This window comes from Prosopis cineraria, unplaced genomic scaffold (genome assembly GCF_029017545.1).
Source record: "Prosopis cineraria cultivar Desert tree isolate PC_DT_omini unplaced genomic scaffold, ASM2901754v1 PC6, whole genome shotgun sequence".
NCBI classification, from domain to species: domain Eukaryota; kingdom Viridiplantae; phylum Streptophyta; class Magnoliopsida; order Fabales; family Fabaceae; genus Prosopis; species Prosopis cineraria.
This window is the reverse complement of record NW_026555337.1, coordinates 31,560,546-31,585,316: the sequence shown is the minus strand read 5'-3', so window position 1 is coordinate 31,585,316 and position 24,771 is coordinate 31,560,546. Positions and strand designations below refer to the sequence as shown.

The 24,771-nt window shown below is 33.3% G+C and overlaps 2 protein-coding genes and 1 long non-coding RNA gene across 3 annotated transcripts; all 3 read right to left on the bottom strand.

Moving 5' to 3' along the window:
• Positions 1-2,552: 2,552 nt before the first annotated feature.
• On the bottom strand, positions 2,553-5,083 carry LOC129314370 (uncharacterized). The gene is made up of 4 exons (XR_008594093.1): positions 4,628-5,083; positions 3,920-3,997; positions 3,097-3,171; positions 2,553-2,783 (listed from the first exon to the last, which is right to left on the bottom strand). It is a non-coding gene; the product is annotated as an uncharacterized LOC129314370 (long non-coding RNA).
• A 3,915-nt stretch (positions 5,084-8,998) lies between these two features.
• On the bottom strand, positions 8,999-9,532 carry LOC129314074 (chitinase 1-like). Its single transcript, XM_054957451.1, has one exon. The coding sequence runs from the start codon at positions 9,485-9,487 to the stop codon at positions 8,999-9,001; it is 489 nt and encodes a 162-aa protein (XP_054813426.1). The 5' UTR covers positions 9,488-9,532.
• Positions 9,533-22,474: 12,942 nt separating this feature from the next.
• On the bottom strand, positions 22,475-23,185 carry LOC129314073 (ruBisCO-associated protein-like). The gene has a single exon (XM_054957449.1). The coding sequence runs from the start codon at positions 23,183-23,185 to the stop codon at positions 22,475-22,477; it is 711 nt and encodes a 236-aa protein (XP_054813424.1).
• Positions 23,186-24,771: the final 1,586 nt, after the last annotated feature.

The following is a 24,771-nucleotide window of genomic DNA, read 5'->3' as shown; positions in this document are numbered from 1 at the left end:
CATATAATGATTGCAGGTGCCTTTTAGTTCAACTGACAAAAAAGGAGAGCATAAAGCTTGGAAGGTATGAGGTCAAGGGTTCAAACCTTGGCTTCAACATAAACATGATAAATATATGATATGATAAGGAGCAAGTGACATGGCGCAAGGTGGACAATGACGTGTCATGAGTTGTTGCACATGTAGTGGGTGATAGAGCATGAGATGGTAGGTGACATGGTGGTTGATAAAGCATGAGGTTGTTGATGATATGTTATAAGTTGACATCACACATGGCGAGTGATGTGGCATAATTATTTTTAAATATAAGCATATTTAGTAAGGGATTAGCGAGGCATTCAGTCCCTAGATAATTTTAGTGAGGGATTCAATCCCTTGCTAATTAACAAGGGAAATACAATTTCTCACTAAATTTAATGAGCCCTTTTTTAGCTACAAATTTAGCGATGGACAAAATTCATAGCTAAAATGCAATTTAGCTATGAAAAATGGCATTTCCCTCGCTAAATTCAATTTTTCTAGTAGTGAGTTTAAGTTGCCACAAATTTTTAGAACTTTCTCTAACCGAGTTATTTATATCTATTTCTTTAACTCTAGGTTCTCTCTTCACCTCCTAGCCCATCAAGATTATCTATAGACTTGATTAAATCATAGCTAGTCATAAAGTCAATATGAAGACCAAAAGAAATAAATATAATTGAAAAAAATAAATATATTTGTAAGTATAAATGCAAAGAGCCATAATGAAGAAAATAAAAAAATAACTCTACAGTTGGGCTACATCCCTACCCCAATTGAATAAATTAGAAACACATTATAAAATTAAATAACACTATTCTAAAATCTCCAATCATGAGAAACAATCACAAAGAAAATTTGAGAGTAAAAAAGAAATAATTATGATATACAGAACTCCTCAATAACCTCACTTTCAGTCTTCAGAATGGTTCTATAGATTCCAAATATCTTAAAAAGAATTCTTGAGGAACTCAAATAAGTAATTGAATCTTATCTCTCATAATGGAGGTGAATATTTTTAGTTAAAGTTGAGACCTCTCTTTTCATTCCCAGCCCATGTGGCACTCAAATGTGTTTGTGTAATATTGATTTCCTTGATCTTTTTCCATTAAAAATCTGTGGACAATACGCGTTTGCACTTCTATTGATATTTCTTTACTCAATCTTCAACAATATATATATATATATATATATATGATATTCCCTTCCTCGTGATATGCTTTACAAAAAGGTTGCTCATTCCCTTTGTCCCTCCTTCCCTCTCTCTCTCTCTATATATATATATAATCTCTTGCTATTCTTTTCTTAAATTTATTTTTTTTTGTAAAATATGAAAACAAAAAATATGAGTAGATTTTGCACCAAAATTCATTTTTCTCTTTATATTTAATTGAAAAGAGAAAAAAATATAAATATTAATTAAATACGTATGAAATCTTAATAAATATAATTAAATAGAAACCCAATTCTATACCTATTTAACTTTAAAATATGCACTTGTTAAAATGGTCCTATTGCTAATTGTATGACTTAGCCACATGTGTTGGTGGCATTGAAAGAGTATGGTTGAAATTTTGAATAATTAGGGTATAGAACGAAAAAGTAAAAGGTGTTTGAAATTCTAAAGAAATTGTAATAAAACATATGCAAATCTATAAATTCCCATGCATGTGTATATCCAAACAATGAATTTGATTTAAATTTGAATGTAAAATTAAAGAGGTGGATTTCTCTCCTTTGCTTTTTTTTCTCCATTACCTCTTCATTGCAAATCTGAACCATTTAAATTAAATTTCTATTTTTAAAAGTTATCAACTCTAAATTTTCAAATTCAATTCAATGGTCGAGATATGCATTGATGGTCTTTCCTTTGCTCTCCTTTGCGAAGAAGAAAATCCAACTACAAATTAAATCCCAACTAATCCAAATGCAGTATAAAGAAAAGTTTAAGTGAATGAAAATATACAAGCTTGAATCCATCTTGATAGGCATAATACTTTTAAACTTTCTAATCTTTATGTTAAACTCACTATTTTTATATACATTTATTTTAAATCTTAACACACTTTTTTAAAATAAATAGTGAGATATAACCTTAATTTTGTTTGTAATCAATTATATCTCACAATATTTGAAAATGTTTACTCTTAAATATTATTTGAAAACTAACTCCATAAAATTTCTTAAAATTTATGCTGAGTCAAGAGTCACTAATACAAAAATAAGCTACTAGACCGTTTGATTTTGCCTTTTCGGAGCGTTTTCGAAACACTCTGAAAATAACTGTTTCTGTATGTACAAGAATGTTTTTTAAACGCTCCCGTAGGTTAGCCGACGAGAGCTTTGTTTTGTTGAGACGCTCAAAGCATTTCTACTAAGAAAAGCTCCCGCAGGTTGACCTAGAGACTTTATTCTCAATACGCTCCCATGTAAGACCCCTACTGGAGCATTTTTTTTTTTTCGTGAAATGCTCCCATAGGCTTATTTTAAAAAAAATATTAATTCATTTTTTTTAATCTTCTACATGCACATCATGACTGGTAAACAAAAAAACATATTTATATGATTAATATAAGTATACAAGCAAATCCATTATATACAAAAGTTCAACTAATTAATTTTCGATATTACAATATAAATAATTATAATGTAGATTACAATTTAAGAATTTTAAAACATTTCCAATACTCCCATGCTTACATGGTATAAATAAGTACATCTAACACCATTCTTACTTCGTTGTACAGTACTCATTTACATTCTATCTGCAAAAAATTTAAAAAAAATAGTTAAATGATAAATATCATATTAATTATGAATAAACCCGTCTGTTCAATGTCACTTTCCATGCCTATTTAATTTGTTCAAGAACTGCAGCTTCATTATCTACGTGAAGCAATCAATAAGGAAGCCTTTTCAATTAAATAAGACAAGAAATATGGTACAAATGTTGTACATTCATTTGATCAACCTAGGTAGCTGTGCAAATGGGATCAAATGTAACAGTTCCCTTACCCTTCACAATATCAAAGGCAAATCCATTCCAGAAAGTGGGTTAATTTTCAATAACGAACATACCTGCTGCTCGCATAATGACGTGAGTGTCTAGCAATGATAATTAAGTAGAACGCCCTCTCAAATATAGAGTTTAACCTGGACGCCATGCAATGAAATGAATACCAGTAAATGAAAAAAAAAAACAATTATTTTCTAACAACACAAACATAGAGGCATATGATTTTTAAACACTATCAAAACAACTCTCTCCAAGCCCATATGACGTATATAAAACTACACTATAGTTATATCTTTTGAAAACTACACAGTAGGTAATGTAAATCATATGGCTAAACTCTTTCTCTTATATATAGAAAAATGATAGTATCTGTTTGTAGAAATGATAAAATGAAAAAGAAGCTCATTTAAACTTCAAGGAATACATTAACTAGGTGACATTCTGAGCCAAACTCAAATATAACAACACCTGAGCGACCTAGTGTGTTCATTGAAGGAGAAAACTTTTGCAAGGGACTAAAGTAAATGATGCAGGACATGGAGATCAGGCAAAATACGCTTCAATTTAACTATGAAGAACCTGAAGAGAAGCAATATTTCCCTCTAATAATGCAGCCTGCCTTTTAACAGCATCTGTATAACTGACAAGAGTATCAATTTCAGCACTCTTTGCTGCCAAGGCATCAGACATATTTGATTCTACTTTAGATACTTCCCTTTTGCATTCAGACAAATCTTTCTGTAGCTCTTTTATTTGAGCTTCATAAGATTAACTCAACTCTCTTCAAAGTTAGCATTAATTTAATGTTGCAACAATTAAATTTTTCTATTGGAGAAACATGATAACACGTAGTCCTTTAAACATGGAATAGCAATGTAGCTTCACCTCTGCACTAAGAAGTTCCTCTAGCTGCGCATGTTCAGCTTTGTATTCTTGAAGTCGGGATAATAGTCCAGCACAGACCTGAACAACAATAAGAAAATATCAACTAGACATCTAACTAGCAATTAGGAAGAAATTATTGCTGAGATCTCGGAACCTATCTGCAGGAAATGAGTTGACACTGTGAACCACAATGAAAATTATGGACTCTGTTTTTAATTCCCAAACACAATGAGAAAATGAACTATAAATCTGCACTTAATTCCCATTAAATCTTACACGGCAATCCAAGAAAGAGAACGCATTTGTTCATTCATATATTGCAAAATAAGGTAGGAATAGCATTATCCCTATCAGCATATCTTATAAATAGCATTATTTATGACATAAGAATAGTATAACTTCTTATAAATTTTGAAACACTCAATATATTTACAGAAGACAAATAACATCTTGGAAAAACAAAAGCCTATGGAACTCAAGTACCTTCATGAAATCTATAGGTCCTCCACATACATACACACATGATGTTTTTGACCAGTCTAAAATTAGAAATTTTATTTGCGATTTCCTTGAGCTAATCAAAAGAAAACCTTCAAAGATTGGAAGAAAAATTTATTTCCTTGAAGTGCCGCACGGATGGTGCAGCTCCTCAATCGGAGTTTTTAGTAGAGTCGCTTCACATACACAGTATGTCTTAGACTCACATACCTCTATTTATATATGAGCGCTGGATAGATGAACGAAGAGCAGCATGACACACGGCAGATGATCTGATCTGGAGCACGTGGATCGAACTGGAGTTTGGAGCCCACGGAGTTGAGATGAGATCTGGCTCTATTGAACGGCGAAGTCTCAGGAAAAGAAGGATGAAGGCGAGCACAGAGGGAAATGCGACGGCGATAACTGCATGGACCAAGAACGCGAGACGCCGGCTTCAGATCTGCTGAATCATGACAGCTCTGTCTTTAGATCTGTTGATTCACGACCACGTAGGAGACACACGGAGCTGGAACTTGGAGGGCACAACCAGGGGACAACGGCAGCGTCGGAGCGGTAAACCACGGGTGGAAATAGTGACTCAGAAGTTATCTGCAAAGATGACTTATGGGAACTGAGAGAGGACGACAACTTGCGGAGAAGAGAGAATAAAACTGAGGCAGCTAAAAATCGAGACTACTGAGATTATTATTATTATTATTATTTTTTAGTCCTAAAAAGCTCCGATAGATCCTGGGCCTACGAGAGCTTTCTGTGGCTTAAAAGCTGTAGGTCACTGTATTATTTTTTTTATTTATTTTAATACCAACAAAAACGTTTTTTATCACAAAAGCTCCTACAAATACCTATTTACCAGAGCGTTTTTAATTTAAAATGCTCCAGTATAGTCCGCCTTATGATATAAGAACTTTTTTAATTAAGAACGCTATTATACAGGCGTTCTTGTAACTTATTTTTATAGTAGTGAGTTTTATAGATGCTCAATTTTGACCTTTATTTATTTTTTTTATATATTTTTAATATATAAATTCATTTAATGTAAAATTTCTTTCATTTCAAAATAGACTTGTAGAGCTTTTCTATAAAGATATATTTCATTCAAAATGAATTTTATATGAAATTGTTATGATTTTTCAACATTAGTTGTTGAAGCTTTTAGTACATTCATCAACCTTTGTTCACCTTTTTGATTATATCTTTCAAACTAATTTGAATTTTCAAGTAGGTCATCATCTCGAAATTTAGACATCTAGAGCTTTCCAACCATAGGTCATTTTTTAGATTTGGAGTTAAAATGAAAGAGTTATGACCTTTAAAAATTAATACAAACTCTATTTTAAACTATGCCCATTATTCTAAAATAGCCAGTTATTATTCCAAAATATCCAGCCTTATTTAGGAATAAGCTCACTTATCCCGATATAAGCATTAGTTTTTATGCTATGCTCTTCATGTTTGACTTCGTACTCTTCGAAACTTATTTAATATCAATTCCTTTTACTTTCTTTGAGTTGTGTTAACTTTATAACCTTTCTAAAATCTTTTTAAACACAATTTTAGCTAGGATTAAACTCTTAATGACTTTTTCATCGTCTCTTTTTCCCATATTGTCAAAAAAAAAACACAAACGGTTATTCTGCGTTTGATTTAATTGAGTTTCTTTCTAAAGATTGAATATTTCACTTAATCTTGATCTCTTAACGACTTTTCCTAATGGCTTGAGAAGTATTTCAGTTGAATTTAGAATCAAATATTCAAATTTTGAAAGCTTTTGTGAATTTTTAATCAACAGGTCCTTAGTTCAAAATACCTTCTTTATTTTGAATAGCCTATTCCATAGTGTGTCTCTCTTATTCTCAATTATCCACTCTTTTTCCTATTCAAAAATAGCTTATTTGGGAATAGGTTGCTTTATTCTAAAATAATGGGTCTTTCTTTCAAAGCTATTCTCAATACATCTTTTGTAACATCTTATTCAGAAATAGCCTATTATGGAATAACTTATTTGAAAATAACTTCTCTTATTCCTAAATAAACACTTTCAGATCATCGCATACGTAATCTTGTTCGATATAAGGGATGTACTTCAAAAAAACCATCCTATGCTTCTTGATATTCAGCTTCTTCATTATTTCAAAGTAAGGCCACCTCTTCCAAAACAAGCACGAAGAATTATGTTTTATTTCTCTGTCTGTAACAGAGCATTTTCGATTCTCTCTCCAATCTCTTTCTTTTCACTTTTTGAGAGTTGTGTTAGTTATTTAATTGTCCTAGAATCTTTCTAAATACAACTTAGGGTTAGATTAAACATTTATTGATTGCTCCAAAAATCTTTATTCCCAAATAGTCGTTGTTCTTTCGGTATAATTCTCAACAATAATATTGTTAGAACATTAAATGCGTAAATGCTGCTATATTTGCTTTTGGTTCCAACACATAAACCCATCTGAAAAGCTACAATTTCATACTGTCCTTTTCGAGTAACAATACCATTGCAAAGCTTCAAAGCTACGCTTACATATACAATGCTCAAGATCGAAAAGCAATTGAAAATTAATTGTGTCTAACTGATACTCTACAAGATGTAAGGGAACTCTACTGAAAGAACTAAACATACTTATACGTTCTAGAGAAGATCATCTGAGAGAAGAAGACTACTCCAACAACTACTTTAATGAGTCTAACAGATCATTTATCAACTTCAACTATAAAAGGACTCATTTATGAAAAATGAAGAGGAGAATTGAATGGCACAAGCTGTGATATTGAATACCTAAAACTACTCTCTGTATTTGTCTCCGATATTATTGTACTTCGATGCATTCATCTAACTCAATGAGTGAGTTTATATCAGGACACTTTATGTTCAAAATTTCTCTATTATTTATTTGAGCAGACTTAAGATCAAAGGATCTTAAATAGGTATTGAAATTACCTCTATGAGAGAGAGAGAAATAGACTTATGAGTTTGAGAGATTCTAAGTGGCTTTACAAGTGCCCAGATCGAACTTGGGGGATTTTTATAAAAGAGAGTGACATAGACGTTAAGTATGAAATTGTACTATGGCCTCAGAAGTGCCCGAATCAAACTTATGGTTATAGTGAAAATTCTCAAGAGGTTCCTGGACACTAGACATAGGCCAAGTGGATTGGGTTGAACTAGGATAAATTCCTTGTATATTACTCTTAATCTCTCTCATATTCATACACTCTGTTCTATCATTGTGACATTCATATTTCAAATATCTGGGGTCAAAATCTTTAGGCAAAAAATCAAAGGACATACGATTCACCTTGCTCTTGGATGACCAAAATGTCTTACAGTTAATTATTTTAATAAGTCTCCTTTTGATGTAATGATCAAGTCTATGTATTATATCATGAAAATTTGGTCAGGTGCTCCACAAAGGTTATATAGTTAGAGTCTTTATTTTGTCATACACTGTCTAATGGCTGGATAGAGTTGAGCTCCTAGATTTTTTTTTTGTGATTTTCTAATTGAAAATTTGTGTTGTAAAACTTTCAAGAGGTCCTATATATAGGAGAGGTTTTACCAAAATTTCTATAAAAAATTTGGGAATTATTTTATTGATATACAAGAGTTGCAATGATTTCGAACCTTATTTCAAATGGGTTAAGATATTAATTTTGAGTTTTTCTTGATCAAGACTTAGGAGATTCATGCTTGTGTATATATTATGTCCCTGTCACGTCAAATTTTGGGGTGTCACAACTCTAGGTTTATTACTATATTGTGTGTGTGTGGGGGGGGGGGGGCAGTCGAGGATAAGGAAAGAGGGATAAGAAGGAAAATCATTTAACAAGAGTCGATCACATGCAAACTAAAGCAGCTTTTATTGATTGGACTCGTCACACGTACATGGGAGCGAAATATGAAGCAAACAAGACAGACACTAGCATTCATTCTAGCTGGATGAACACTGCTTATTAATTGAACGGGAACTAGGGCAAACCAAATTAAATAAAAATGTAAAAGCTGCATGGACACAAACCACAAAACGAGGGAGGATAGATCATGCAATAATATCTTGGCCGATCTCACTTGCTCTCAGGGTTATGATCATTAGGGGTCACAATCTACTTGGAAATCCCAAGGATTCCTTTGTTGAGGAGCTGAGGAACAGCACCAAGGAAGATGGGCAGTGGAACGTTAGCCCAGTCCGATGGCAGGACATCATTGTGGCCAGCAAATATCTCCTCTTTGGGATAAGTTACTCTGTTGAAGATGGGTTTGAGCTCTTTAAAATTGGAAATACGACCAGGCTACGAGTGGGTCTAGTAGACGACAAAGTCAAAAACTGCTTCGTTTTCATTGTACAGGTCGTCATAGTTATTAGTGAGAGGAGCTGATACAGTGATGGAAGCCTTGGTGATGACTTTTTCCACGTTATTTAGGCCCTATTTGGTTTGGAGGGAGGGGAGGGGAGGGGAGCTCCCCACCTCTCCCCTCCCCTCCCCTCTCCTCCTTTGGTTAGGAGGAGGGGAGGGGAAATTTTTAAAATTTTCCCTCCCCTCCAAAGCCTCTCCTTCAAATTGGTGGGGAGCTCCCCTCCTCTTCCCTCACCTCCCCTCCCCTCCCCTTCCCTTCTCTCGAACCAAACAGACCCTTAGATCCCATATGACCTTTTTTATTGCCTTGGGAAACTGATTTGCCACATCAGGTTTGATGTGTTCGTAGTAAACGTCGATGCCATCAAAACCGAAAGTCTGGACGATTTGTTTGAGAGTGTCGGTGGCATTTTTGATCCGCGTGGATTCGTCAGAAGAGGTCACGGCAAATGGGAATTCGGGGTCACGCCCTCCGATGCTCAAGAAGAAGTTGATGGAGGTGAAAGTCGACTTCCTTTTGATGGCTTTGATAGTCTGGGCATCGAACTTGCTTTTATCAAAATATGCCTCAAATTTTCCTGTCGCGTAACGCCGATACATATCGTAATCTCTGGCGAAGGCCGGAACGATATGCATTTCTTTGTCGAGGCTCGCATATGGGAGATTTTCAACGGAGCTCACAGTGCTGGCGTAAACACGATAGGCGGACAAGTTCGCCATTTTGAATCTCTATTTCTCTACGGTGCTGGATATTGGATTGATTGGCTTTCGTTGTGTTTTTGTTGATCCGATTTCATTATCTCCGTTATATAGACAAGTTGCTTCTAATTTGTTATCCTGACGTCACTTCTCTCTGTCATCAAACATGGCGTCATGTTTCCATCTCTATTAATTATATGCACCATTTTATTAATTTATTAATACATACGACAGCTTGATCACATTATTTTTTCATGACTCTCCATCTATAGGCATTTTTCAATTTTGAATATCACTGTTCGCCCATTAGGGAAAAAAAATTAATGCCTTGAAATGGGACCTATACAAGTATTCTAATTTATACCACCACATAAGTATCTTGTTTCATAAAAAAATGGATGCTCTGTGTGTGTGCGCCACCAAGTAGTGAGCATCCAAAATCACACAGCCATTGATATTTTATTTGTATCTTACTATCACATTTACTTGCATAATTTTTTTTTTATAATGTTTCACATAACTAATTAATAGTGGCGTGTCCCATGAACTAAGACCACGGACTTGCGCCATAATAAAGATTGTTCTTACCCTGCCTCTCCCCTATAATTTCTGTTGTGACAAACACGGAATTAAGGAATGCAATTGTAACCACAATAAAACCCATATTAATTTCTCATGAATTTTACACAGAAATTTAAATTCTTCTTTTTTCTAGAAATCAAATAAAATCAAAGAATAACAATAACCATATCAATGACCAATAAATAAAAGGAAAAATGATAATAAAATCCCTCTAAATTATATAAATGACAATTTTGTCTATCAAAATATCATAATTTTAATGAAGTCCCTAGAAATTTTTTTTTTCGATAACTTTTGGTGAAAAGGTCATTCTACCCTTACTACAAATAACAAGGCCCATTCGTAAAATTTGTTTAACAAACTGTAACTTTTGTTCTGTAAATCACAAAAGTTAAACAAGAAATCACAACTTGTCAATTGTAATTTTTATTATTGAAAAACAAGCCTCAATCACAACTTTTGTTTAAGGAATAATAAATTTTTTTCTATAAATAGCAAGAATTAAATAAGAAATCACAATTTGTCATGTATAATTTTTAATATTGAAAAACAAGATCTCAAAATAATAAACCCCATTCACATCTTTTGTTTAAATAATCACAATTTTTTTTTCAAGGAATTGCAAGAATTGAATAAAAAATCATAATTTGTCAATAAAGATAAAATGGTCTTTTCACTAAAAAAGTTATTGATAAAGAGGTTCCCAGGACTTCAATGGTCTTTGACATGCATCACAATGAGAAATAAAGGCATTAGCATCTTTAGATAGAGTTGGCCAATAATAACCACATTGTAACACCTTACAAATAGTAGGAGAACCACCAAAATGGCCTCCATAAGGAGTAGCATCACGAGCATATAGCATATCACATTGTTCATTTTGAGGCACATACTTTCTTAAAATTTGATCAGTACATCTCTTATATAAGAAAGGTTCATGCCACACAAAGAATTTTACATCATGCAAAAACTTCTTCTTTTGGTAAGATTTTAAATTAGGTGGAATAACTCCACAAACTAGAAAATTTGCAAATTGAGCATACTAAGGCAATTCATTACATTTCACAGCAAATACTTGTTCATCAGGGAAGTTATCATTAATTTCAGTTACTTCCAACTCATTCTCTAACCTAGACAAATGATCAGCTATATGATTCTCACATCCCTTTCTATCAATTATCTTAATGTCAAATTTTTGTAACAACAAAATCCATCTAATTAGCCTATGGTTAGACTCTTTCTTACTCATAAGATATTTGGTAGTAGCATGATTAGTAAACATAAAGACTTTAGCACCTATCAAATAAGCTCTAAACTTGTTATAAACAAACAGAATAGCAAGTAATTCTTTTTCAGTAGTAGTGTAATTTACCTGAGCACAAGAGTCTTACTCGCATAGTAGATAGGATGGAAGATCTTGTCTTTCCTTTGTCCAAAGACAACTCCAACAGCATAATCGCTTGCATCACACATCACCTCAAAGAGTAATGACCAATCTGGAGGAACAATAATAGAAGCAGAGATTAATTATCTTTTGAGTTCTTCAAAAGCTTTGGTGTATTCGTCATCAAATTTAAATGGAGTATCTTTCTCAAGTAACCGGCACAAAGGCTTAGTGATCTTTTAAAAGTCCTTGATAAATCGTAGATAGAAACTAGTGTGACCTAAGAAACTCCTTACAGCTTTGACGTTTAATGAGTAAGGTGGTAGCTCAATAACTAAAGTCTTTGCTCTATCTACTTCCAAACCCTTCTTAGAGACTTTATGCCTAAGAACAATGCCCTTTATCACCATGAAGTGGCATTTTTCCTAGTTGAGCACTAGATTAGTTTCCTTACATCTCTTTAAGACTTTTTCCAAATTCATCGAGCAAGTATGTAAAGATTCACCAAGCACCAAAAAGTCATCCATGAAGACCTCCATAATTTCCTCTATCATGTCTGAAAATAGATTTATCATGCATCTTTGAAAAGTGGTCGGCATATTACAAAGGCCAAAAGGCATTCTTCTTAAGGCAAAAGTGCCATATGGATAGGTGAATGTTGTCTTTTCTTGGTCCTCAAGGGCTATAGTAATTTGATTGTATCTTGAGTACCCATCCAAAAAGCAGAAGAATTCCTTGCCAGCCAACCGATCTAACATTAGGTCAATGAATATGAGAAGAAAATGGTCTTTCCTTGTAGCATCATTCAATTTTTTATAGTCCATGCACACTCTCCATCCTATGATTGTACGAGTAAGAATGAGCTCATTTTGCTCATTAGAGATCACTGTCATGCCCCTTTTCTTAGGAACATATTGCACAGGACTAACCCACGAGCTATCAGAAATTAGATATATAATCCCAACATCTAACCACTTGATCACCTCCTTCTTTACCACATCCTTTATCATGGCTTAAGCCATCTTTAATTTTGAATAGATTTCTTATGATCATCTTCCATCAAGATCTTGTGCATCACTATAGCAGGACTAATTCCCTTTATGTAAGCAATAGTCTAACCCATAGCCTTCTTATGGTTCTTTAACACATTTAGCAATTGTGCCTCTTGTTCTTGATTGAGTGATGAAGATCTAACAACAGATGGCGTCTTAAAATTTCCAGGATAAGCATATTTCAGATGAGGTGGGAGTGGTTTCAACTCTAGCAAAGAGGTTTTTCCAAAGAAGGTTGAAGAGAAGGAGTAGTTCGTGATTCTAACTGTAAAGATTTATATTGCCAATGCCTCTTAAGAAATGATGAAGAAGCATTTAGAGCTTGTTTGACTTGCACATGGTTGACCTCTTCCCTTCTACTTTTCCCAATTAATATAGCTTTAAGAGGATCTTGGAAAGCATGATATTTAAAAACATCTTCGACAAGATCTTCAATAATAAAAATCTTTGCACACCCTTCTACTCTAGTTGGGTACTTTATGGCTTTATCCACACTGAATGTGATTTGCTCATCATCAAGCCTTAAGACAATTTCTCTCTTTTCTACATCTACCAAAGCTCTAGCTGTAGGTAAAAGCGGCCTACCAACAATCAATGGTATTTCTTATCCTCTTTAATATCAATGACTATAAAATCAATAAGGTAGATGAAATTACCCACTTTTACCAAGACATCCTCAATAATGCCTTAAGGATATGAGAGATTTCTATTAGCTAACTGTAGTATGACAGTTGTAGGATTTTTCTCCTTTAATTGAAGCTTCTTAAAGACAGATAAAGGCATGAGGTTCACAGTAGAGCCAAGATCAAATCATACACAGCCTTCAAATTTTTTACTAGTAAGATATGGTATAAAGAACGAACCAGGATCCCGACACTTGAGTAGAATATGTGGCTTCAGAAGACTAGTGGTTTCCTTAGTCAAAGCCACTGTAGCAAATTTAGTAAATCGCTTTTTCTTACTTAACATATCTTTGAGGAACTTGCATACTTAGGCATTTGCTCTAATGCCTCATAAACTAGAATATTGATATAGAGTTGTTTTAAGATATCAAAAAACTTGGAGTATTGTTGATCCTTTACTTTCTTCTTATATGATTGAGGAAAAGGAAGGGGTAGCACCACTTTGGATGCTCATTTGTCGTATCCTTCCCTTCCCTAACTTTACCATCTTCACTCTTAGCAAGAGCATTCTCAGAATTCATCATTTCAGATTGCATCTTCTTTTGAGGTGGGTCAATAACTTGATTAGATGAAGAATCTAATGGATGAGATACCTCCAGGAATTGCCTTTCACTTCTTAAGGTAATTTCCTTATAGTCTTCTTTCCCCTCCCCATGAGGGTTAGGCACAGTATTGCTTGGCAATCCACCTTGAGACATTGTATTCAAAGTAATGGCTATCTGACTCACTTGAACTTGAAGGTTCTTGAGAGATGAATCTATGCTAGCATTTATGGCAGCTTGTTCCTGAGTATTCTTGATCTAAGATTCTACCAACTTTACGATCACTTTTTCTATGTTAATTTTGACTCTTGAATTGGCATAACTTGCTTTTTTACTTGTAAGAAACTAGGGGAATTAGTTGGCATTGCACCTGAAGTAGATGCTTGGTTAAGAGATGTACCACTCTTCTAAGAAAAATTAGGGTGATTTTGCCATGCAAGATTGTAAGTATTTGAGTAAGGATTCCCTTGTTCTCTTTGAAGATTCCCTACACAATTTACTGCCTCAACTTACATAAACATAGGACATTAGTCAGGCGTATACACATCTCTATAATGATCACAAATAATAGGAGTCAATTGCATAGAATTAACATTTATCACATTATTTTTCTTTACTTGACTCTCTAACAAATCAAATCTCTTGTTGAGAGTAGACAAGATAGTGACCAACTGAGTAGAAAAGTTTTCATTGGTGCTTCATTTTTGAGGAGCTAATTATCTCTCATCCCTTCTATGTGAGTGGCTCTCTGATAAAGTGTTCAAGACTTGCATAACTTCATCAATAAGCATTTGATCATAACTCCCATTCAAAATTAAAGTTAACATAGAATCAGGTTGATGATTAAATCTTGTGCAGAAATTCTGAACAATGGCACAATCATCCATCCCATGACTTGGGCATGCTCTCATTATTTGCTTGTACCTCTCCCATGTAGTATATATGTGCTCATCTGATAGTTGCCTAAAATTGATCAAATCATGCCTAGCATCAGCAATCTTATTGTTTTGGAATGAAGCAAGCTCAAAATTTCACTTCCGGATCATCCCAATTCACTACTACAAAAATAGGCTTTGGTGGCATTTGAAATTTTAATCTTGTGGCGTTTAATAAATGCTCTAAATTTCAAAGCTATAATAGGTATCTCATGGCATTTCATTAATTAATGAAACGCCATAAGACTGACATGAGAGTGAGGTCATTTCATTTTCCAAATGCCACCTTTATCAGATCTTTTTTTTTTAACTAGAGAGGCAGTGTTTCTTCCTTGAACAAACGCCACCTCTCTCATACCTCAGATTAACAGAGGTGGCATTTGTTCAAGGAAGAAATGCCACCTCTCTCAAACTCAACTTAATAGAGGTGGCATTTCTTTCTCAAACAAACACCACCTCTATTACTTTCTTTTAAAAAAAATGTGAAATATGTGGTGTTTGTAGGTCTGAAAATGCCACCTATTTGTTATATATATTTTTTAAATTCATAACACAATGGTGGATTTTTTTAGGGCTAACAACTCCAGATACTTTAAAAAAAGAAATTATTATAATTTAAAAAATTAAATTCAAATAGGTGGCATTTCTACATACAAGAAACACCACCTATTTGACTACAGAGGTGGCATTTCATCATGAAGAAACGCCACCTCTTTGGTTCCTATTTTTTTTAAAAAAATTACATTAGGTGGCATTTCTTCAAGGAATAAACACCACCTAATGTTATTTTTTAAAATAAAATTTCATAAATTCTATAACCCAACTTTTAAACCAATACAAAAGATCAAATAATATATATCAACCAATTCAACAGTTTATAAACAGTACAATTATACAATAAAAAGAAACATAGCTTTGTGATACGACAAGAAGTCTATAACTACATTAATATAGCTAAGTTCTCCAAAGAGGTTGAAGACATGTAATGGAAATTTTCAAAATTTTTTGCATTAATAAACTATTTAACAATTACCTATGTTTTGGTGTCCTAAAGTCAAAACCAAAGATGACCATCCTTCAATTTGATCATAAATTTGCTCACCATTATATTCCAAGCACTTTGTATAGTACTACAAAATATATTAAAAAAATGATGTCATAAGCAACTAAAATGACAAAATTCAAATTGAGTTAAATGTCATATCTCAAACGGGATAGAAGTTTGACCATGAGTAATCATGTCTTTCACGAATTTCATAATATAGTAACCAAAATCATTGTTATTTGGTTGGAAAGGGCACTAAAAATTTCACCAAACTATAATGTAAATTTATGAATGAAATAAATATATTTTCAATAATTTAATAATTCTTTGAAGTATAATTTATATCATGATTTTTGTCCATTGATAACTTTTAAAGAATTCTTTATTTTTGAAAAAGGAGAGCTCTTTGTGACCTCGAAAACTGTTGAATGCCCTAAGAAAATAGAAAAAAAAATTAATCAATATTAATTGATGCAAATATATATAAAAATGTGTAAAATGTTTCTTATAAGTATAAGTACTTATTAAATAATCTCAATATATTAGGCTGATCCATTAGCATACCTTCAGATAGATGATCCAAATAATAAATTGAAGGCAAAGGAATAGCCACAGGATCAATAACAATTAAAATCTAATGTTTCCTAAAAAATTAAAAATTTTATTATGTCTTAATAAAATTGAGGTATCATACACAAAAGAAAAAAATAATCAATAAACTACTTACCCTGTATTGTAAGGAATTAAAAATAACATATGTTTTCCAATTTTTGCCTTCTCTGTGAACATTTCTTTTACAAGATTTACTTGCTCAGATGGACCCAACATTGACCGATAAGTAATATCATAAAGACTAATAAATGCAAATCTATTCATTTTCTCTGAGTCTTTCAAAAAAGAAATGTACAAATACCTTGATAAATAGCAAAAACTTGTATTAAAACCAATCATAACAAACGATAAAAATGATCAATATCAAAGGATACTATAAAATAAGTACCTTATTCAAGTGTTGATAGCAAAAGCACTCGCCCATTCTCAATTAAGTATTTTCATGATGGTGTTTCTATTAAAATACTCCCAACTATCTTTACAATAGATTTCTTCTTCAAATTTTATTTCAATTGTTTGGCCATTAGCAATAAGCTTTAGCAAAAGAGATCGAAGAGCTTCTTCACGACAATTATTAGCCATTTTTATTTTTAAAACTTCATGAGATACACTTTTTTACTTATGCATGGTATTTGATTCCTTAGAGATATTACCATGCGATTCAATTATTTTCTTATTCTTTGATTTTGATTGAGTCTGTAAAAATAATATGAAAAAATTAAGTCATCAAATTACAATTACATGTAGCAAATTATAAGGAAGTTTGAATTATATAATTACCTTATCAAATGACTCAATGAGATATAGAGGCCACATAACAAAAGTTTCATCTACATCTTTAATCAATATAATATCTTCATTTAAAGGTATTGGTAACTTGGCATCATCATTAGTGCAAATGTCTTTAGAAACTCGTAATGTGTCAGGGTGTAATGGTATTATATGTAAAGTGTCTTCAATAAAATTGTAAACATTACCCACGACAACTGCATTTTTAAAGGGAATTTCAATGTACAATTTCCATTTTGATTCCCCCTGAGAACAAAGAAATTTTTTAACAATTTGTATTATAAAATTAATAATATAGTTAAAATAGTGTAGAAACAGTAATACCAGAGGGAGAGCTGGGTGGTTTGACACGTAAGTACAGCTATCTCTCAAACTAGGGCTTTTAACTACTGGAATTCTCACCAAGTCCTACTGCATCATATCATTTATTTGTTAAAATAACTTTTTATTTTGTTTTTGTTATTGACGATTTTATTCTTCATAATGCTGCTTGTGCATATTTTGTTCTAGCATCTGTTATCAAAATGCGTTTATTTCCTCTTTTAACTCAGCAATTATACTCTTGTTTGAGCATCTTTTGCCATCGAAATAAGTGTTTTAGGTAATACCAAAACTAACCCCTCTGACATGACCTAAGACTTCTGGAACATTTAATGCTCTGCTAAGGATATCTTCATGACTAAATTATTGTGCTTCTTCTGACCTTTCTTGTGACAAATTTTGCTATTATATAAAATATTAGATTTAGTTTCCCACATAAAATATTAGATTTAAACAAGAATTAAATTTTAATACTTACACAAGTCTGCCAAACTTGCCTCACACTTTCATCTTCAATTTCACCTTTTGAACTTAGTTATCCTTCAACCCGCACTTCATGTCTTGTAAGTTGTTCACAATTTAAATTGTCTTTTTTTTATCTACATATTAAAATAATTAACTAAATTCATAAATAACTCAAACATATGTAATAGATGCATGTAATAAGTATTAAATATAAGGTATGTACTTTATCTTGTTCAATGAATGCATATGCTTTCTGTCTCCTTTTGAAGTGATATTTTTGGCTTTCCGCTAATTGACGATATTGCTCACTTTTCAACTGTTAAAATGAAAATTGAATTCATGTTAATTTTATATAAGCAAAACTATATTTAATTGGCCAAATCTAGCATTAATTACTTTAAATTATTTTGTTGTGTGCACTAGAACAAATTCATCCCAATCTTCTTGAGATATGATCCCATCATAAAGTTTTGGTGGATGTTCAATGATATTTTGATTATTATTTATTAAATACCACTTGCAAATGTTTGCACAAAATTTTCTAAGAAGAACCCTAACTTTTCTGAGGACATATATTCTGTGAGTCTCATCAAGCTTAAAACAAGACTAAAAGAAAGATTAAAAATAATTTAGATCACTAAATGTGTAGAAAAAAGAATCAAAAAAGATAAAATTTTAATGACTTCTTTTTTTTTTACCTTAACTTGTTCCCATATGAATCTCTTGTATTCATTTGGAACATTTCTCTAATCAGTAAATGTAATAGGCTTATGGTTTCAAGCTACAGTTCCAATATAACTGACTAATTTTTCTCCATTTGGTTTTATTGGTTGACCCCTGATATTTCAACCAACTTGTAGCTTTATTCCCATGCTTCTATTTCTGATTAACTTGGCCATCACAGTTCTACCATGATGAACATCTCAAAAAATTTTCTCCTTTGTTGCTTGAGGATCATCATCATTTAAACTGGTGTGAGGTTCATCGTCGCTGTGAGAACTCATTGTCCTTGAAGTTAAAATTGATACATTAACATATGCATAAGTAGAACAAACAAGGTAAATTAATTTGAAAGAAGTCAAAATGAAAAATAAATTAATTTTTCATTTTTTCTTTGTTTGATTTAGACTTGACAGGTGAACCCATATCCCATCTTTATGATCATCTCCATGTACAAGTGCTCATCTTCAAGTAAATCATTATCAAAAGATTGAATTGTCCCATAGAAAGGATCATCTTCAATATTCGTATCTTCATTACCATGAGCTTCATCATCATTATTATGTTTTTTGTTTGACAAAAGTACAATAGACCAATTCTTTTTTGCAGGATTAGGAACGAAAAACACTTGTTGAGCTTGCAAAGCTAAAATAAAAGGGTCATCCCTATACCCAACCTTAGAGAGATCCACTTGAATAATGAGCATATGAGAATCATGAGATTTAAGCCTCTGTAACTTCAAGTCTTTCATTGATACAAGATTCTTTATATTTGAAGAATATCCCTCTGGCACTTTAACATAATGGAGGAATTCAAGAAAACATTTTTTCTCTTTGTTTGATAAAGTGTAAGTTACTGGTGGTAGATTTGTGCGACTTCCTTTCTCCATTGAAGCCAATTCCTCCCTTATTCCTATAGAAACTAAATCCAACCTTGATTTGACACTATCCTTGCTTTTTCCTGGCAACTGGAGCAAGTCCCAATCACACTGTCATAAACATTTTTTTAATATGCATCACATCAAGAAAGTGTCTTATATATAAGAACTTATAATATAGTAGATAAAAAAGATTGAGTTTTTCTTCTACCTACTTGTTGCAACATTTCTTGTAAAGGGTTTACAAAATGATTATCAAGATCTTTCACCTTTTCAAACACATTCACGCCTGTCTTTACCCTAGGTGGTTTCTCTTCTTGGATTCACCATTAAAAGCTTTTCTCCACTTTCTCTAATGATGTGTCAAAGGCAAGAATCTATGGTGTCCTATGCAAATATTTTTTTTTACAGTGATCCAACCCTATTGAATGAGTGTCCTTTTCACATATAGGACATGCACCATGCCCTTTGATACTATATCCTAACAAATTCTCATAAGTAGGGAAATCATTAATTGTGCCAAATAACATGGCTTTCAAATTAAAACTTTCGTTTCTATGCTCATTATAAACCTCCACACCAGTGTCCCACATTAATTTCAAATCCTTTATTAAAGGGGGAGAGTCAGAAATAAGGGTCGAGCTTGACAGTCTGCCCATTTAAGCCTGTTTTAATAAGGATTCATGCTTGAAAATTTGGTATGTTTTAGGGTAACTGGGTTTTAAAGCTCGACCCTTTTAAGCCCTAAAAAAAAGGGCTCGGGCTCGGGTAGCCCGTAAATCCCGTTTTACTTTTTTTTCCTTACTTATCTCAAAATGCACCGCACAGACGAAAACCCTCAAGTGTCGAAATTGCTCTTAATCTCTCATGCTCACAGCCTCACACAAACAGTAGACTCAGTCGACAAGCTTAGAGCCTCAGACTCCCTCTCCCTCTTTTGATCTCGACTCTCGATCTCAAATTTCTCTCTTCTCTCAGTCTCTCCTCCTCAAGCCATCGTCAGTCAAGTGTCCAAGCCTGTTTTTGTCTCTCAGATTCTCACTGTCTCAGTCATGTGGCTTAACTTGCCTGAAGCTGTTGACGTCGTGTCTGCTCCCTCCTCGATAATGTGGCCTTTGATTCTCAAGTTTTTACTTCTAATTATCGATTTTAAGTTTGACTCTATTTTGATTTTAGCTTTTGATTCTGATTCTTGAATGCTGTTGTACAATTTCAACACTAATTCTAATTCAGATCTGCTTTTGATTCTGGATTTCAACTTGAAAGAATAGCTTCATTTAATTTACTGCATGCCGCTAGATGGAACTCAGGAACTGTCTGCAAACTATTTTTTTCAAAAAATTCTATTTTGTGTTATGCTAGTTAATGCTTTTTCTCGGTTTCTTGATTATATGCCTGGCGGTTATGCTGTAATTCCTAATTAATGTGTCATAACTTCGAATGTGCCTAGGGAGGTTATGTTGTAATAATTCTTGGTTAATGCTCTGTCTTTAAATTCCTATTTAATGCTCTGTCGATTGTCCTTGGTTTCTTGATCATATGATTTATGCTTGTTTGCAGTATGTCATCATCTAATGCCAAGAGTAGTGAAACTAATAAGAAGTGGAGGAGGAAAGTAATAGAGACTCAACTCCCTCCCAATTTACTACATTCAACATGAAACCACCTAAGAAAGCTAAAAGTTGTACCTTAGATATTTGGAAATCTTTATCTAAAGTGGTTAATGAAGAAGGAGTAATAAAGGCAAAGTGTAATGATTGTGGCATTTGGTTAGCATGTGGTGGAAATCATGGCACTTCACATCTAAGTCAACATATTAAACAGTGCGTGGCTCTTTCAAAATTTCATAACATAAGCTTGATGAAGTTAGATAATGAAGGCAATGTTAGACCTATACAAATCAATAATTTGCGTATTCGAGAGTTGTTGGAGATGTTGATTATTGAACATGATTTGCCATATTCTTTTGTTGAATTTCTTCTTTTAAGGCAGTTGCTTATGAAATGTAATCCGAATATTAAGGTTAGTCCAATATCTGGTACTCTTTTAAGGACCTATGACTTTGATTTATATCTATATAATTAATCAAAATCATACTAATTTTGTTTCATATATGATCCCTCATAGAGGACTGATCGGGAACATTTAGAACAATTACTATAATTTTTTTAAGGATACAGTTATTATAACGAACATGCAATTAGTATGATAATAAAAGAGAATCCTATAAATAACAATATTTATAGTATAATGATTGATACTAGGGCACAATTTCCAACAGACTTAAGGAATATGTGCTTGTGTATATATTACATCTCTGTCATGTCAAATTTTGGAATGTGACAACTCCAAATTTATTACTATATTGACCCCGTATACTTGTGGGAGCTAATTAGCAACTTGCTACTTTTTTGACATGAAAATATAAGAATAGATTTGAATTAAAGAATGTGCGCGCACGCGTGTGAGAATATACTTGAATAGACTTGCGTGTGCGTGTGCGTGTGCGTGTGAGAATGTGTGCTACTTTTTTGACATGAAAATATAAGAATAGACTTGAATTAAAGAATGTGTGTGCGTGTGCGCGTGTGAGAATAGACTTGAATTGAAGAAGGTGGGTGTGTGTCAGAATAGACATGAATTAAAGGTTGTGAGAATAGACTTGAATTAAAGAAGGGGTAAGAACGCGCGGGTGGAGGATACTAGTAGCCCCGGAGGAAAGAGGAATAAGAAGGAAAATCATTTAACAAGAGTCGATCACATGCAAACTAAAGCAGCTTTAATTGATTGGACTCGTCATACATATATGGGAGCGAAATATGAAGCAAGCAAGACAGACACTAAACGAGACAGACACTAGCATTCATTCCAACTAGATGAATACTGCTTATTAATTGAAAGGGAACTCGGGCAAACCAAATTAAATAAAACAGTAAAAGCTGCATGGACACAAACCACAAAACGAGGGAGGATAGATCATTCAATAATCTCTCGGCCGATCTCACTTGCTCTCAGGGTTATGATCATTAGGGGTCACAATCCACTTGGAAATCCCAAAGATTCCTTTGTTGAGGAGCTGAGGAACAGCACCAAGGAAGATGGGCTGTGGGACGTTAGCCCAGTCCGATGGCAGGACATCACTGTGGCCAGCAAAGATCTTCTCTTTGGGATAAGCTAGTCTGTCGAAGATGGGTTCGAGCTCTTTAAAATTGGAAACACGACCAGGCTGAGAGTGGGTCTGGTAGACGACAAAGTCAAAAAGTGCCTCGTTTTCCTTGTACAGGTCGTCATAGTTATTAGTGAGAGGAGCCGACACAGTGATGGAAGCCTTGGTGATGACTTTTTCCACGTTCTTTAGATCCCATATGACCTTCTTTATTGCCTTGGGAAACTGATTTGCCGCATCAGGTTTGATGTGTTCGTAGTAAACGTCGATGCCATCAAAACCAAAAGTCTGGACGATGTTTTTGAGAGTGTCGGTGGCATTTTTGATCCACATGGATTCGTCAGAAGAGGTCACAGCAAATGGGAATTCGGGGTCACGCCCTCCGATGCTCAAGAAGAACTTGATGGAGGTGGAAGTTGCCTTCCTTTTGATGGCTCTGATAGTCTGGGCATCGAACTTACTTTTATCAAAATATGCCTCAAATTTTCCTGTCGTGTAACGCCGATACATATCGTAATCTCTGGCGAAGGCCAGAACGATATGCATTTCTTTGTCGAGGCTCGCAATGGGAGATTTTCAACGGAGCTAACAGTGCTGGCGTAAACACGATAGGCGGACAAGTTCGCCATTTTGAATCTCTCTCTCTCTCTCTACGGTGCTGGATATTGGATTGATTGGCTTTTGTTGTGTGTTTGTGTTGATCCGACTTCATTATGTCCTTTATACAGACAAGTTGCTTCTAATTTGTTATCCTGACGTCACTTCTCTCTGTCATCAAACATGGCGTCATGTTTCTATCTCTATTAATTATATGCACCATTTTATTAATTTATTTGTACATACGACAGATTAATCACATTATTTTTCATGACTCTCCATCTATAGGCATTTTTCAATTTCAATATCACTGTTCGCCCATTAAGAGAAAAAATTTAATGCCTTGAAATGGGACCTATACAAGTATTCTAATTTATACCACCACATAAGTATCTTGTTTGATAAAAAATCGATGTTCTGTGCGTTCGCCACCTAGTAATTAGCATCTAAAATCCGCCAGCCATTGATATTTCTATTTGTATCTTACTATCACCTTTACTTGCATAATTTTTTTTTTTTTATAATGTTTCACATAACAAATAAAGACTGTTCTTACCCAGGCTCTCCCCTATAATTTCTGTTGTGACAAACACGGAATTAAGGACTGCAATTGTAACCACAATAAAACCCATGCTTAATTTCTCATGAATTTTACACAGAAATTTAAATTCTTCTTTTTTCCAGAAATAAAATAAAATCAAAGAATAACAATAATCATATCAATGACCAATAAATAAAAGGGAAAAGGACACTAAAATCCCTCTGAGTTATATAAATGACAATTTCATCCCCCGAAATGTCATAATTCCTATGAAGTCTTTGGGACTTCTTTGTCGACAACTTTTTTAGTGAAAAAACCATTCTATCCTTACAAGAAATAACAAATCTCATTCACAACTTTTATTTAAAGAATCACAATTTTTGCTCTGTAAATCACGAAAGTTGAACAAGAAATCACAACTTATCAATTGTAATTTCTATTATTGAAGAATAAGCCCCAATCTAAACTTTTTTTTTTTTAGGAATAACAACTTTTGTTTTGTGAATCGCAAGAGTTGAATAAAAAATCACAATTTGTAATATATAATTTCTAATATTAAAAAACAAGTTCTCAATATAATAAACCCCATTCACAACGTTTGTTTAAATAATTACAACTATTTTCAAAGAATGGTAAGAATTGAACAAGAAATTACAATTTGTCAATAAGGGTAAAATGGTCTTTTCACTAAAAAAGTTATTGACAAAGAGGTCTCTGGAGACTTCATTGAAATTATCACATTTTGAGGGACCATATTGTCATTTGTATAATTTGGAGGGATTTTATTATTATTTTTTTGAAATAATAAAACAATAACATTTGTTTTTTTTTTTCCTCTCTTGATAAGAAATATGTTCAGTCTAATTGTCCTTCAATTCATATTCACATTCGTCCCATCTTCATCATTCGTCTTTCTCACCTTCGTACTTCTCGCAAGCATGTTTGCTTCTTCCGCCATCTTCCGATTCGCCAGTTCTTCTTAACCCTCAACGGC

Excerpts from the sequence above, each read along its gene's own strand:
- LOC129314074 (XM_054957451.1), bottom strand. The coding sequence starts at position 9,487 with ATGGCGAACTTGTCCGCCTATCGTGTTTACGCCAGCACTGTGAGCTCC.
- LOC129314073 (XM_054957449.1), bottom strand. The coding sequence starts at position 23,185 with ATGCATATCGTTCTGGCCTTCGCCAGAGATTACGATATGTATCGGCGT.